The sequence below is a fragment of the Emydura macquarii genome, unplaced genomic scaffold (assembly GCF_026122565.2).
Source record: "Emydura macquarii macquarii isolate MOO-44397 ecotype Brisbane River unplaced genomic scaffold, CSIRO-AGI_Emac_v2 contig_1253, whole genome shotgun sequence".
Classification (NCBI taxonomy): Eukaryota; Metazoa; Chordata; order Testudines; family Chelidae; genus Emydura; species Emydura macquarii.
The window spans coordinates 72,235,418-72,252,165 of NW_027131390.1; the positions used below are offsets into that span (position 1 = coordinate 72,235,418).

At 41.8% G+C, this 16,748-nt stretch overlaps 1 protein-coding gene across 1 annotated transcript; it reads right to left on the reverse strand.

The window, feature by feature from the left end:
* Positions 1-14,580: 14,580 nt before the first annotated feature.
* Positions 14,581-16,660, reverse strand: HOXD1 (homeobox D1). The gene is made up of 2 exons (XM_067549850.1): positions 15,998-16,660; positions 14,581-15,713 (listed from the first exon to the last, which is right to left on the reverse strand). The coding sequence occupies exons 1-2, from the start codon at positions 16,569-16,571 to the stop codon at positions 15,379-15,381; spliced, it is 909 nt and encodes a 302-aa protein (XP_067405951.1). The 5' UTR covers positions 16,572-16,660; the 3' UTR covers positions 14,581-15,378.
* Positions 16,661-16,748: the final 88 nt, after the last annotated feature.

A 16,748-nucleotide genomic window follows, 5' to 3' on the forward strand; every position in this document is an offset into this window, starting at 1 on the left:
AGAAGGAGTTGTTTGACGTCCCTTTAATCAGCCACTAGTCACAGGCACCCAAAAAGTGTCTTGCAGGTGCCAGTTGTGCATGCAGTTGGGCCTGTTGCATTATGATAGTTGGAAACAGGGAGGGATGCCACCCTGCAATCCCATTTAATAGTGGTAGAGCCACAGGTTTCCATGCAGAAAGATGTGAAGGCAATTCAAAGTTAGCTTCCCAGGCCAAGGTCAGTACCAGTGGTCAGAACTAAATGAGGTTCATAATCCAAGTCAGAGCCAAAATAACGATCACTCACTGAGAATCCACAATGTTGCCTAGACATTTTCTGGTACTCCCAGTGGGTTTATATGGGGTCAAGGGGCAATGAGGAACCTCTAAGGTGGCTGCCAATCAGGTCTCTCAGACGGGACTTCCCATGGTGTACATCCACTGTTGTTTATGGGTTGCAGGTTATAGCTACTGCTAAGTAGTAGCATAGAGCTGTATGCTGCCTTGCAGCTCTAGTGACCAAGTTTTGAGTCCTGCTAATCTGTGCACAATGGTAGCTTTTGTTAAATGTAGACACTATTCCACTAGAGCTCAGACTAACACCAACTTTTCACATAAATCCATGAACACCCATCAAATGAAAATGGCTATTAATCATTACGAGCGGCTTCTGGATTTGAGCCAGTGACCTGGAAATGAAAAGTTCCATATCTCAGTAGCAACCACTGAGACAACCAGACCTCTTGAAAATGTATCCCATGTTCTAGCTAACTATAATCCTTTCCTTCCCACAAATTCCACGTAATAAACCTTTTGAGCTTTCCTTTGAACTGTACATTTGGAATGGGGGGAATTATTCAGTTATTAATTTTTATTACAGATTACTAGAATTGGTGGGTAACACTAGTTGTTTTCTTATTATTAGGAGTAAATATTTATACTATCATAGCTTCCAAAGGCAGTTTAAACCAGGGCCCCATTGTGCTAAGTGCTTACAAACACACAAAAGAGACTATCCCTGCCCTAAAGAATTTACAGAAGCAGACAAAGAACAGGGAATGAAGATTCAACATATAAGCAAATGATATGGTGCAGAACTGGCACCACTGTATTGGCTACATGTCTAACATCTGGGTTACTTTTTAATTGGAGTGGATGTTTGTTTTCCCCGTGTTCATTAGAGGGTGGTTGAAACCAGCTTCAGTCACATCTCCATCTCATCGGTGTCCTTGATGTCTATTGGTCTCCTTTTTTAGCTGGGAGTATGGTCTGGAGATAGTATTATAATCTGTGGATGATGCTTTCTCTGTACCAATGGACATCAGCTACCATGGGGATTGTTAGATCTCTCGGAAAAGGCTTGAATACAAACAACTGCTTATTACCATATCAGTTTGGATGCCTGCCTGATCCTCCCTTCGGGAACGTGTGACCAGTAATATTGACCAACAGCCTTCTTTAAAAGATATTTTTTTATTTAACTGTTGGAACAAAATATTAGTGAGAAATTGATTTTAAAACAAGCAGCCTACACACACTTCTAAGGTAAAGCATAAGATTAACCACCTACAAGCTAAATTAGATAGGCTTTCCTCTTCAGTTACAGCAACAGAACCAAATCAACTCTCATTCTTTTAAAAAGCAAAGATCCTCTTGTGACCTATCCTGGTTACAGTAGACAGCATGCCCTAATGTTCTTTTAGCCCTCCTGCCTTTCTTCTAGGGGTGGATTTGAGGCTTCTATATAAGAGGAAATTGATCAGCATTGCTACAGCAGAATAAATTATTCTCCAGGTGGTCACTCTATTCCAGAATTAAAATGACTCTTCTTTGGAAGCAGATTGATTATTCTAGAATAAAGTCACTATTATTCCAGAATAGTGTGTCCACATGGAGAGTTATTCCAGCATAGCTATGGTAGAATAACTTATTTCTCTATACCTATACCAGTCAGTTTCCCCATCTAGCCAAGCTCTTAGTTTCTCTTAAATAGGAAATCCCTCCCCAACCCCTGATATTCCAGTTAAATCCATTACCACATTAACCCATCACCACATACTCAACAGTTCTCTTTGTTTCAGGGCCCAGGTGTGAACCCTCCTGGTGCCTCAAAGGGGTTTCCCCTGTAACTAGGTCAGACCATCCAGGTGGGCTGATGCAGGAAGATGCCCCTCAGTTAGCTGCTCCATTGTTTGGGTAGTTGAACCCATTCAGTCTTAGGGCTTGTCTAACTTACCTCGGAGATTCAGCGGCAGTCAACCGGAGTTACGCAAGCTACGCAAAAAGCTTGCGTAACTCCCATTGACTTCTCTGCTTCTGTTTTGCGCACCGTCTTAACTGCACTGCGCCGCTTGAGAAGGTGGTCTTAGTACGTCGATTTCTGGATCGACTAAGTGGGTCTTCACTGACCACTCAGTCGATCCAGAGAAATCGATCTGACAGTGGCGACTTTGCCGCCATCAGTGTAGACATAGCCTTAGAGTTTGTCTTCTTAGAAGGAATAAGGGGATAGTTTGGTTTGGTTTTAAGAGCAAAATAACTAACTCATATAGGCTATCCTGCTGTAAAATCCCAATGGAGACAAGGAACCTGCAGTCATTTTTACTGTGAATACCTAAGAAAGGTTGAGACTATATTCCCTGTTGACCTTACCTAATTTACCTCATGATAAAATTACAGGCCCTTGTCTGAGTTAGGGTTTTACAGTGGGATAGCAAATGCATGTTAGTTATCTCATGGTTAAAACACAGCAATGACCAAACCAACCAGTCAAACAAACCCACCACCCATTTTCTGGCAGTGAAGACAAAGCCTTAATGGATTGTAATCCCTGGCCTGATAGCTGGGTCTCCTCTGTGAGTAACAGTGTTGAAACTGTGTATGTGGGGCCTTCTCACTCCCTTTTGTTAGTTAGCATAACCTTAGGCTATGTCTACACTACAGACCTTACAGCGGCACAGCCGTACCACTGCAGTTGCACTGCTGCAAGGTCTCCCGGTAGCCACTCTATGGTGATGGGAGAGAGCTCTCCTGCCAGCATAATTAAACCACCCCCAGTGACCGGTTGTAGCTATGTTGGCGGGAGAGTGTCTCCTACCAACATAGTGCTGTCCACACCAGTGCTGTTGTTGGTGAAACTAATATTTGTCGGGGGGGGTGTTTTTTCACACCTTGGCCGACAAAAGTTTTGTCAACAAAAGTGCAAGTGGAGACAAAGCCACAGACATCAAGTATTGTGCCAGGTGATGTCCCTGAGCATAGCCCTTTTTGTGGCATAGCATGGCCCTGCGGATCACTGCACTCTCCTCTCCCTCTTGGGTCTTGTAATTATTTACTCCCAGACCTGTATTTAGACTACAATTCCCCTTCTTTGGGGCTTATTCATTAACTCTTGTACTGAGACCAAAACTCTTTGGGCCCTCAGTACTAAAGCTTTCTCCTAGAATCAGGACTCTGCTGTGCTGATTCAGGTCAGCTATGATCTTAAACCAGCTTCTCCCAGCTGGCCCCTTTTTAAATTCTTTCCAGCCTCACAGTGGGAAAGATCAGTGGTCTTCCTCCTGCTACTATCTCTCATATTATGAGGGAGGAGGCAGGGCTCATCCCGGTTGCCTGGGTAAGAGGATAACCTTGTGCACCCTGCACTCCTGGTCCCTTAAAAAAAACAGTAATGCGGATTTAAAGAAACAGTAGTGTGGATTTTTCCTAAATACTAATTTCCTGGGACCACTCCTTGTCTCCCTTCATGTACTCTCAAACTCCTGAAACCCTAGAGGGCCATGTTATAGCCATGGAACAAGGATTGGCCGCCCTTGAAGGAGCAGATCACCTGTTACAAGTACAAAAATCACATTTTTATATAGCTCAAAATATACAATTAATACAGAGATATTTAAGATCAGCTGTTGTCAGAAATGTTCACTTTGTCTCCTTTAAGGGCTGTCACATAGGAGAGTTCCATCTTGTCCCACTCCCAGCAGTGAAATGGGCAACTGTTGAGGTCCGCACTTTCATATAAATGTGGTGCTGTCCAGATATGCCTCTCTTTTTCATCAAACCTAGATACTGTGACCCAGACCCTTAAAGATATTTAGGTGCCAAAATGCCTTTGAGGATCTGGATCTGTTGGTTTTTGCTTTCCCAGGTGGGTAGGGATAAAAGCAAATTTACTCTCAACCCACATAAAAGAGGAGATAAGGCTGATAGGCATGGGAAAACATTCAGAGGACTGGGCCAGAGCTGTGAGTGCACTTGCTGTTGTTGGTGTGTGTCCGACCTTTAACAATAAAGTTCTCAGTCTTGAGGGAAGGTTGCTCTTGGATCCCAAGTGACTCTAGTAAAACATAAAACATTTTATTTCATTTATGGCTAGCCCCACAACTGTGAAGGCTCTTTTTTATGTGGACCTCACATCACCAGTTCACACCTATGCAATCTCATGGCTAGATAACTGACACATATTCTACTTGGGTCTACACTTGAAAATAAACTGGAAGAGATTAACTCATCTCTTAAATTGGATGAGACTTTCTGAGCGTATAACAACTTTACTCCATTTTCTGCACTGGCTACCTATTCACATTCAACTGAAATTCAAGGTGTTGATTACAATTATAAAGACTTACATGGTCTTGGGCCCAGGTATATGAGAGAACTCTTTTGTCCTGTGAAGACAGTCACAATTTGTTGGGTCAATCTTGCTGTCAGTTCTTGCAACTGAACAATCTAGCACCAGCAGCGGAGAGTTCTTAGTGGATGGCCTATGCTTTTGGGATTTATTCCCTCTTATGCATGCAAGGCCAGGTTTGATAAGCTTCAGGGTGCAATATAATGGATGTTTAGTCTGTCAAGTTTTTTACCTGAACTCTAAACAGTTTTTAAGAGCAAGATGTATGGGTTTTATTGAGAGCCTTTTTAACTTACAGTTTGTGAACTTTGTAATGATTTTTTAATTTGAGGCACTCAGGTGATGAAGAGAGAGTCACCTTTTATAAATCAGTGAATATATGAACGCATGGGTTTTCAAAATAATACTCTTATACCTATGTTAACCACAAGATCTAATACTAAAGATTACCAGAAACTGAAATTGAGTCCATTATGTGAATAGTAGTTGAGCAAAATTCAATCTTTGCTAGTCATTAAAAAATTTATTGTTAGTAGGCTTTGTATCATCTATTTTCAAATACCACTCTAAACTTTATTGTGTTTAATCTAGTTTACTTGTTAAAGGAACATAAAAAAGGACATTAAGAATGTAGATTTAGTGTAGCAAAACAGTTAAGATGAAGAATAATGGATATAAAGCCTTAACTCTCAGGTTTCACTGATGCAGTAACATAACAAAAATCATATTACTAGGATGCAGACATTTTTATAAAGGGTATAAAAACAAAATGCACTTTTTTCCTCATAAAAACAATGGTCCTGGTCCAGCAAACACTTATGCATGTGAGTAACTTTGTATACACACATAGCTGCAGTGAACCATTAGTAAAAACAATAACTGTTGAAATCATAGACCATTCTCCCGCAATGAGCTATGCTGAAGTGGAACTCCTCTGCTCATGCAGTGCCTCATTTAAGTCAACATAGTTTGGTGTAGGTGCAGAGGTCTCAATGCAGGGGCATAGGTTGTGACAGAAAAGTTATTCTTTTGATTACACTTTGGTAAAAAATGCTCTGTTTATGCCACTGTAGTTAGGGGTGCAGCAATGACTTCCATTATAAACTTATATTTTCTGGACTTTATAACTTGGCTGTAACAATTTGCTCTATGCTGAAATGAAGTAGCAAATATATCTTTTTGGAGGGTGGTAGCTGTAACTCAAATGATGCAACTTCAGGTTGGTAGTTTTTGTTTGTTTGTTTATTTATTTATTTGTTTAGTTTTAATTGCTACTTTACAATCCATTAATCTCCAGTGGCTGTTAACTTTGTGTGTTTTAGGAAACAAAAACACAAATAAAAAGCAAACAAGTGAATTTCTTTATGAAGCTATTTTTGGGGGGTATGTACTAATTTTGTTCAACATATAAGAAGCCTAGTCCTGCTTCCCATGTTCACACAAAACTCCCAAGACTGCACCATTATCTGAGATGTTAAGTTTATATATTGGCAAAAAACATAAACTAAAGATGATCAAAACTTTGCATAATTGAGGGCTATATTGGCAACTTGCCAAGAGCTCAAGAACAGCAACTAATTTGGTTAAAATGAGGTAGATATTAATAAATTATAATAATATTTTTCACATGTGTAACATTCTCATTCATACAGCTCATTATCCCCATCTTAAAGCTGAGACTAGGACATAGAGAAATTAGATAACATGCCCAGGGTTACACAATCAGTCAGTGGCAGAGTCCACAATAGGCTTTAGATGTCCTGACTTGCAGCTTCATGCTCAACCAATTTAATAAGAAAACATCACCTGTTCAGCTCAAGATAGAGCATAGCATTCTGGGACATATAGTCTCAGTGGGCCAGCCTTCTGTATTAAAGAAGAGGGCAGCCATGAATCAACTGCAGAATCTTGTGGGCTGCACTTTGGCCCCTCTTGCTATAAAGATTTAGTGGAAACTGTGACTGATTTATGCATCATACCATAAATCTCTTTTTGGAGGCCACAGAGGCCTACAGATGCAAAAATAATCTTAATAACAAATATTCAAATTGTATTATCACAGAGTGGCCATTACAGTCTATTGGGTAAATAATAACACATTTTATATTTAGCTTGCATACCCCATTACATTCTTAATCACCTGTGGTACCGCCGAGGCAGAGGATAGTGGTTTGATATCCCGGTAGCAAGAAAAGAGCAGCCGGATGAGGAAGTACCTTACACTGTTAGTTTATTTAAGCAGCACTCAAAATGTGAAAGTTACAAATCTTAAGCTATCATTACAACACTCAGCTGCTGGGGATGTAAATCAGGCGCTTACCACAATAAGGGAGGGGAAGCCCATCACCCCCCTGTAAGCCGACTGCAACCAGGGAGCAAACCTGCCACGCAGCACCCGCTGGATCCTCTAGGGGGCTGCAGAGAACTTCGGGCCGGGCAGCACCCGGGGGTCCCAATATACTTCTTCCCCCCACTTCTAGCAATAAGTTTATTGGTTATGTCTCAATCCACTTCGCGATTGGGTCCTAACATTTGTTATTTTCTCTGCTATTGGCACTTAGCTAAGGACAAATCCACTACAAGCTGCAGTTATTTGTTTACAACTTCTACTGACCTTTAGCTGGCTTGAACTGATTCTGTGGTTATCCTAGTTTCCTGCAATTGACCTAATTTTTTGCAATTAGCCTACCTCTGCCTATCGGCCGAGTTTATGCCCAAATTAGGAGACACCTAGCTTTTGCTCAAACGGCGTAGTATTACCCATAGGACCTAGCTATTATTACTTATGCTAACTCGGGGCTAGCTGATACTGCCTCAGGCCTGGCCGTTGCCACTTACGCTGCCCCCCATGTCACAAAATTCTTCCGCTCCTTACAGCACCCTACAGATTAGAAACTCTACAATGTCAATGGATAAATAGTTAAAGACCAGCAACAAGTATTTAACTTCCTAACATGAACTGACTTGTGTGTTGTGATGAAACAGATACAGTCCAGTTTCTCCTCTGTTATTGGGTGATGAAGAGTGGTTGATATTATTAATTATTATTATTATTATGTGTATTATCATAGTGCCTGAGAGCAGCAGTCATAGACCAGGACCCACTGTGCTAGGCACTATACAAACAGAGAGCAAAAAGACAGTCAATTTAATCTCTCTCTGATTCAACAAGGTGCCTTATCCCAATTAAAAAACACAGTAATGATAAGTACATACAGTGGAAAAATCAGTCAGAACTGATAGCCTAGGTTTACGTGCATATATTTTTCATAGGGAATACAAATGAAGAAAGAGTTTACTGTAAACTTAAGGCATCTCTGAGTGACATGCTGACAACGTATATGTCTTATGTGGTAGTTTCTCCCATATCTATTTCTCACTGCACAGCAAACAAATGGACTTGTAACAACTATAAGCATTTACTTAGCATTTAGGTTAACAAAATAATATAGTTAAAAAGTGTAAATCTCATCCAAGATTTATAAGTTCTTATGAGAAAATATTGGGCACTACAAAGCAGATCTTTTCATTTGTAATTTTGTCTGCTAAGCATTTTTGGAGAGGACAGTTAATAATTTGTTTTGCTTTACTCTTTCATGTGTAAATTACTCCAATTTTTATTAAAAAATAGAGTGAGGGCTCACATTTTTAAAAAGAGATAATAATGTAGCCCTTATTTTTGTTGTCTAGTTTATCATTTTGTTCCTTGATCCTCAAAACAGTGCTATTGATGCAACCAGCAGTATGTTTTGAAGTAGTCTGGAATGACGCTAAAGGAGGTGTCTGCTGTATTGTAGTGCAAGTGGCCCACACACATTCAATTCTATGTGACCATTTAAAACGTGGTGTTCTCTTATTGCCTGCATTTGATTTCCAAGGAAACAAGATTTTCCATGATTAACTAAATATCCAAAGCATACATAATCCAAACATTTATATATCCCTCTCAAATATAGCAACTGCATGCCATTTTCTCCATAGAAAATGACAGATGCACTACCAGCCTTCCAAGTCAGTGATTTTATTCCATCTTCTCTGGAATGTACATTTTTTTGCAGATCCCTTTGTGGACTGAGCTTAAGCCAATAGCAACTAGGTTAAAACTAATTTATGACTGATACAGAGTCATTTCTTTTTGGTTTTCTTTTTGAATATAATCTGGGGAAAAATAAGGTGAAAAAATAGCATAATATTCATTATTCTTAATAATGCAGAGTATGGTAAGTATTCGCTAAGGCCAGGCTAGAATACTATACTAATTCCAATGAGAATTATGAACTGTGCTTTTATTCCTATTAGCAAAACTGACAACCTGTTTCCAACGGCTAGGCATCAAAGTGAACATATGCAACACCCAACTGCTGGGTTTAATGTTGAATGAATAAATGTTAGACCTTATCTATCATTTATTTGTCTCATGTGTATGCCCACATATATTACAGACATTTTTATTCAATTATTCAGGAATTGGCACATGAGTTGCATTATCTCATTCCTCTGGGTATCTGACTGAGAGAATAATGCAAAAGAACAGTAGCTAACATGTGTACAGTTAAGATTGTTCATGGGGAACCTAGGTGTCATTAAGCTGCCCATATCACATGAGAAAAAATATACTTAATAATAAGTACTAGCTTTTAACACAGAATGTGGTTATGTTCATACCAATGAATTGTTTCTGACTCTTGTAGAAGAGTTGTAGGGTTTAGTCTTAATTGCAAGTATGTTTCCATATTCAGATTGTGTTGTTTTGATAGATATAGAGCTGCGCAAATTTGTATTTTTTTATTCAAGAAAATATATGGCATGGAAAAATTCATTGTAAGTGGCTTGGCATGGTCAAATGGACTCATCCAGCTAGACTAAAGTTGATTGGAGTCTTTCATTTGACTTCAACAGAAGAGGAACAGATCCCCAAATGAGGAATTTACCTGACCTTTTTATAAAATTGATACATTCCTCAAAATCTAAGTGAATGACATGAACATGAAAACCATTACAAAAATGAAAACCGTGACAAACCCCTAACCTCGAAGCCATGTGACAGATTTAGAGGCAGCAGCAAACACAGCTGTTTTTGAAGTTTACATGAGAACCACATGCTGTTGGAAAAATAAGTTATTCTGGTTGCATGTGCATGTGTATTTGTAGTTAAAACAGAAGGAATACTAACAATAGGTTTGGTGGGAAAATTGTGTTTAAAAACAATAGAAATGTATTTGTACAGGAATTAAATAGTTTTAAATATTTGGATGAAAACAAGAGTTTTGATTTGAATTTATTTCTCTAGTGCTTATTGTATTTCACTTGTTTGGGCTCTTTCCTTTTTTTATGTTGTAAAGGAGCAGTCAGAAGTCAGTAGTTATTTTTCTAGTGTTTCAGTGAGTGATCAACACAGGATATGAACATTCATTTCTGGTGCAATTTAATAAGAAGCAGTAAACATTTATTTTGGTTGCAATTAGTTTCATGCAGGTAATCCTGTTACCATGAATTTTAACAGCAACCTAAGAAGTGAATCAGCTATTTAGGGTAAATGGTAACATTATGAATCACAGAAGAAGTCTCTGTGCACGAGTGTGTTTGTGTTTGTAAGTATGTGTCGTTTGGGGCTTACAATTTCATTGTACTTTGAAAATACAAGTAAAATACAATATGTAACCTAACACTTCAGTATTGGAAGGTCAGATCCCTCAAGTACTAATGACACTTTACACCATACTCATTATCAAGAATTCCTCAGTGCCCCACAGCTCAGCCATCTGTCTTTCACCTCAACATTCAGTCCTGAGTTGTCTGGTCTCTTTTTTACACTGTGTTTGGGAAAGTTCTGTTTCCTGTGATCTCCCACGTCTCTGCCTGTGTTAGCAACAATCAGCAGAACAGCCACTGGTGATGGTTATGCTTGATGCTTTGGAGAAGAGAAATTCTAGTGGGAAGGCACTTATTCTGAAGGGCACTCTGGGATTGTTATACTTGTAAAAGAAAAGGCTAGCAGGATCTTATTCAAGGCAATACTCCACGTTTATTGTAAATGTAAGACTATCAAAAAGCAGTCACATTCACACACACATTCATACCCAAGAAGTTCTGCAAGCTGGTGTGATATAATTACCAGTCCTTTTATGCGTTGCTCGAGCCTGCCCAGTGGCCAACTAGACTGGGCATGAGGAGGGAACCAGGCCTCTGTCGGTTGTGAATCCAATGCTCTAGATGACAATTGCAGAATGAGACCCAATATTTCCATGTTTTTACCCCATCTTTTACACTTGCTGGCTCTCGTGTAAGTCAATGGGCCTTGCTGTGTCATGCTGCCTTTAGGTTCAGTTTAGCTGTTAATCACTAGGTAATTGCAAGCATGACTATTCTCATATTTCTGTACTTTGTTTGTTCCCAGGGTGGATCCTTCTGTACTTTAGGGTCATTTATTTGCACTTTAGGGTCATTGCTAGGTATTCTTCAGCCTTCAGGGTTAGGATGGCAGTCAGTGTCTTTACTCCCCTTTCTGTTGTTAGAACAGTTTAGGTTGGTGTCTTTTTATGCCCTGCACATACATTCCTCACTCACACACACAAAGAGAATTCATCAAGATATTTTTAGGTTCAATAGTACAAGTTTCAGGAAAGAGCTTACTTCAAGAAACTAACAAGATGAAGTCCATTTATGCCACATTAAACAGTACTGTACCATTACCATAACAGTAAAGGAAACATATCTACCTTTATCTCACTTATACAATAAAACAAGGAATCTACATCTGATTCGTTTGCACAGCTCCTGGAGGTGGCTCACAATGGAAGATATTACATGGAGTAATCCATACAAGTTGCAATGTTCATGGCTTATCTGACCAAACTAGTTTGATTTGTATCTCTTGGACCTAAATAACAACAGCCATTTTTCTTCAAGGATGGGGCAGATTCAAGGTGTGTTTTGGTTTATTTTGGGGCATCCAAGACATAATTGTAAATATTAACAACTTCCAGGGAACTTTGTCTGGGGCACAACAATGTCATCCATCCCATAGATTATACATGAAGGTTAAAAATTAAAGCAGAATTTTCAAATCACCTGTTGGAGTATTTATAGCCTTTTGCCAGCCACAAGAATACATTTCAAGTGAGTGCAGTGCTAATGACAGACCAGAAGACTGCACTTCTCTTTCCACAGAACTGGCATCACAGATTAGTTCAATCTTCCCAGTGCTACCTGGCCAATATACTTCAGTCCTCATCTCAGAGAAATTCAGTCTCCAGGCTTTATCAGCTCTCTGTCAAGATTATCAACATAGTGAAAATTAGTGCCAGTTGTTGTGTAATGTGGACAAACTGCCAACTAGGACACTACACCTATTTCACATAGACCCGCAAGCAGCCAACAACAGGCAATAACTGTTGGATCTGGACTGGCTTCTACCCAGTGACCCTAAAGTCATAAATCCCCTGCCATCCATCCCCCTTTAAACTGGGATATTATGTTTAACACCTATGTAGTTTCATTTTCTTTTCTGAAATTGTGTTACTCGTGAGCTTATTTTGTCCGTTGCCATTAGTTATCATGTTATAATGATATACCAAACCAAACCCAAGAAGGCAGAAAATCAGTCTAAAACAGGCCATTTGAGATTTCCTTCTGCTCTATTTTACCTTGCTCTTTATTCCACAAGTGGTGAACTATAGAAATCAGACGAGCGAGATCAGCCTTATTCACACTTAGATGAACTTGCTGTTTATTTGGTAGCATGTGCTACTTTTGGTGGCTGTTCCTCATTTTGAGCTTGGAACGGCACAACTAAGAACCATCACTGCCATGGGTCTTTTGCACAAAGATGTCTGAGATCAAACCAAATCTTCCTGAACTCAAACAGTTGGAGGTTTTCCAGTTCGACAAGATTTATTATAAACGAATTTAATATGGAACATTTCTTTAACCATAAGGTATAATCAAGAACTGGAGAGGGAGAAGATGACATAGGTAACCCTGTCAAGCTGCAAGTGCTGTGTGAGGCCCATTTATTTTCTATTCTTGCCCAACACCCCCTCCGAGAGGGCAGGAGTTAAGAGTCAATGGGGCAAAAACAGAATGGGAGCTTGTGATATAACCCTAATAGTTGAGACAAAGTCAACTCCAGGCCCCTCACTATAATCATTGCACTTGTTCAGTTTTGACTGATATCCCGTCTCCTCAATACTGTGTTTGTCTTTTTAAATGTTTATTTCGAATTAGTCTACAGATTCTGGACTAAGTCAGGCCTCTTTGGGAAAACAAAGTACTGATCCGTTAAATGCTACAGACCATAAATTTACATTCAGTCTTGCAATGGGGCTGGGGAGAGCAGATAAGGTACTAAATACCGGCACTTTTTTTTTTAAACAGGACACTTTTAGAGATTTTGGCCTTTTTTTGGTGGTGGCAACCAAAAAAACTTTCCGAAGGATAAAGTCTTCGCTGCTCTTCCTCCTTTCCGTCTCTTTTCTGCATGAACTCCCTGTGACCCTACTCTTGCCTGAGGGCTTTGGATGCGATTGGAACAGTCCAGTTGGCCTGGCACTGTCCCCACTCCCCTTTTAAAAGGTTAGTTCAAAAATGCAGGTTTTTGTGTGATCCAAGCGAGCAGGATTTGGCCTTTGGATTCATACACTAAGGCGAAAGCCAGACAGCCAGGCTAGAGCTCCCGAGTATTATGTGAAACATAACAACTAGGAGATCAGATTTACTCCTCCTGTAAGCTGCAAACGTGAAGCCATCGTGTGTTGTCATACGTGTGTTTGAAGGGGCAGGGAGGGGAGAAACTTTCAAGTAGTTCCCTTTGGAAAAGGAAATATATATGGGGAGCTGCAGTGAAGTTGTTTCCGCTTTTGTATCTGTGTAGATTTCAATGCTTTTCAAAGCAGGGGGCATTGCCATATCAAAGACTTCAGGAGGAGAGACCGGAGGTCAATGAAAATGCGTCCATCCCGGAGACCCTTTGAAATACCGACACATCACTGCAGGTCCTCTGTTGTTTTAACCAAGAGCTAATTAGCATTGCGCAGTTGAAAGACAGATGGCCAAATACATGAGAATAATATCGACAACATTACATCTTAAAAGTGTGACATAGTTTTCCAATCAAGCTATTTTTAAAAAGTTTTATTTCTCCTTCCTCTTAAAACCCCAGAGTTTTGGTTAAAATGGATCGCCGCAAAAAACTTGGGCTGAATGTGGTCTGAGCTCACTATTGCTAAGGGTCTGTTCCATGCAAGTGACTGACTTTTCAAGAATTCGGCACTTACCTATTTCCCAACGTTTGAGGCTTTTAAAATCGGATTGTGATGCCATGGGTAATTATAATATTTCATCCATATGGACTGATACTGGGATAGTTTCCAAAGGTTTGCAGTTCAGTGATTTACTACAGAAAAAAAGAGGAGATTTCTTAGCATGAGGCTTAATATTGGTCACATTGGAGACTGAAGGTCATCCACTCAACTTCTGGAACAAGAACATGCACGTGTTCCTCTTTACTTCAACCCTCTTTTGTGATTCTTGACTTTGGTAGCGTGAATTCGGCCCCTCACAACCCTTTGATGTGCAGTTACCCTAATGCGAACCCCTATAAAAGTTGCTTTTGTTTTTAATTAAGACAACCCTGTTTGCAAACCACGCTTCTCTAGGCTTTTGCACTGTAAAGGTGGAAAAGAGGCAATATGCCTCGTGTTTTGTAATCACCTTGAGTCCGAATTTTTTTTAGAAATCGGAAAACAGACAAAAGGCATTGGAGCTACTGTTATAACTCCTCAGACATACTGAAGCAAAGTTTGACCCTGGCAGAAGGCATAAAGACGAGATGGCAATTATACCACATGTTCCCAAAACCCTCCCACAGCCATTTCACTTTCATCTGGTCTGTAGCTGTTTATTAATTTTGACTAGTTTTCAGCTCTGGGTGATTTTGTCATTTAAAAAACCAAAACCAAAACCAACAACCATGCTCTAGCAATTAATTTAATTCAGAATTATTCAAGACAAAGCCTATTGTTCACAAAATATAAATACAATACAAATCCGGACAAAGCGTTGATAATTCGGAGTTTAGACATTTAACAGGTCAGTTAGTCCTTGATAGTACTGAAGCTATCTGAGTAATGATGGTTTCCCCCCACATAGGCACATTGAAAAGTAGGAGCAATTTAAAACACCTTGTAGTGCAAACGTTAACTTCTCCGTCAGTGCAGAAACTCAACTGAACCAGCCAGTTTGCATCTTCTTTGGCTCTTTTACGAATAGCAATAATCTTCCTTTAACCTAATTTCGTTGCATATATATGACTAAGCTTGAGGGCTCAGTTTAAAAGGTCAACCAAGACCATACAGATACAGGCACAACGTGTGCCGGCTGCTTTACCAACAACAACAACAACAAATTCATAAGGCCAAAGAGGAAATTTAGCAGAACGTTTTGACGGACAGTTTTCCCTGATAAACCCATACATAAAATGTAAACAAGTTGCAATAACGAGCAATAGTATATTGTTACAGTCCTGCATTTAAAAAAAAAACAAAAAACCAGACCGATATTACATACACATACTTCCTTACACAGATACAGCCCAACTATTTCATTGGCAGTGATAGCCTTCGTGAAATGACTCATTTCTTTTTTGCTCGGGTTGTGCAGGATTAACACCGTGGAGATGCTTTCTGCATTCCTTAAAAAGTGTCTGAAACTCGGCTTTCCTTTCCTGGCAAGTAGCTGTCACAACAGCTGGCCCTGGGAGGTGCTCGCGGCATCAGCAGGAGTCTTTGGCAGGAGAGGAGGGTTCCGAATTGCTGCCTGGCTTTGGGGGCCTGTGCCCGGCGGGGGAGAGCTGAAGGGACGTTACAGGGGAAGGGCTAAGCAGCCCTTCTCTTTCCCGTTTCTTTTGTTTCATTCTTCTGTTTTGGAACCAGATTTTCACTTGAGTGTCACTGAGGTGGAGCGAGTTGGCGATCTCCACGCGGCGGGCCCGGGTGAGGTACTTATTGAAGTGAAACTCCTTTTCAAGTTCCGTGAGTTGCTTGGTGCTGAAATGGGTCCGGCCCGCGCTGGGGGGACCGTGCGCTCCGTAGGCGGAGAGGAGTCTGCCTGCAACACAAAACGTTCGTTCAGTAGCCGTGAGAACCGGGCTCGGTGCACCGAGCCGTTTCTCTGGGCGCTGCAGGGGCGAAGAGGCAACGCTCTGCGTTCACGTTTCACGGGGCCGCTCGCGGCTTACAGGCACTTGAGGCGAGATAAGGAAACAATAAGTGACACTGCACGCGAGCCGCTGCATCCTCGCTTCGCTCTGAGCGCCCCTCCCAGCCAGGCGCTAAGGCGCCGGCTCTGTGGCCCTGTGCCCACGCAGCCCCCTCTCCGAGCCTGACACTTACTTTTCTTGGCTGCCTTTCTTTTCACTCTCATCCACTCGAATGGACTGAGCGCGGCGGAGGGCACCCCTGAGGCCGGGGAGTCGGGCTTCGGGTAGGTCCCCGGGGACGGGGAGACGCTCTGAAAGCCCCCCGGCTGGAAGCCAGGCGGTTCTTGGAGGCAGGGGTGGAAGCGGCTCTGCTCGGCCAAGGTGCTGTAGCCGACGGGGAGCAGCGATCCGCTCCCGGAGAAGACAGACGTTGCATAGTGCAGGTGGCCCCCGCCAGCGCCCTCCACCTGGTGACTGGCTCCGTAGGGCAGGTCGTAGGCTGAGCTCTGAGGCAGGCCGCTGAAGTCGGCCGCAGGTGGAGCGGATTCGTAAGCCCCCGCCAGGGCGCAGGGAGGGAAGCGAGACGCTGCTGCTGGCCGCGCCGGGCCGGGAGGAGTCCCCCCGGGGCTGCCCACGTGCGCGCTCTCCCTGCGCTGGGGGCACGAGGGCTGCAGGGCGACGATGCCGGGCTCTGCAGGGCAAAGCCTAGGGGGGGCGGGCAGGGCATCCCCGCGGGACACGTGCTCCAGGTAGAAGCTGGAGTTCATGTCCTGGCGCAGCGCTGGGCCAGCGGCCGGGGGGCGCGGGGCAGGAGCCCGCTGCTGCTGCCCGGGCCGCTCTCTGGATCTGCCCTCCTCCTCCCAGAGCCATCGCAGCGGCGGAGGTAAATATTGTCCTAATATAGAGCCAGCGGGCTGGCACGTGCTGCCCGGTGGCCAATCGTA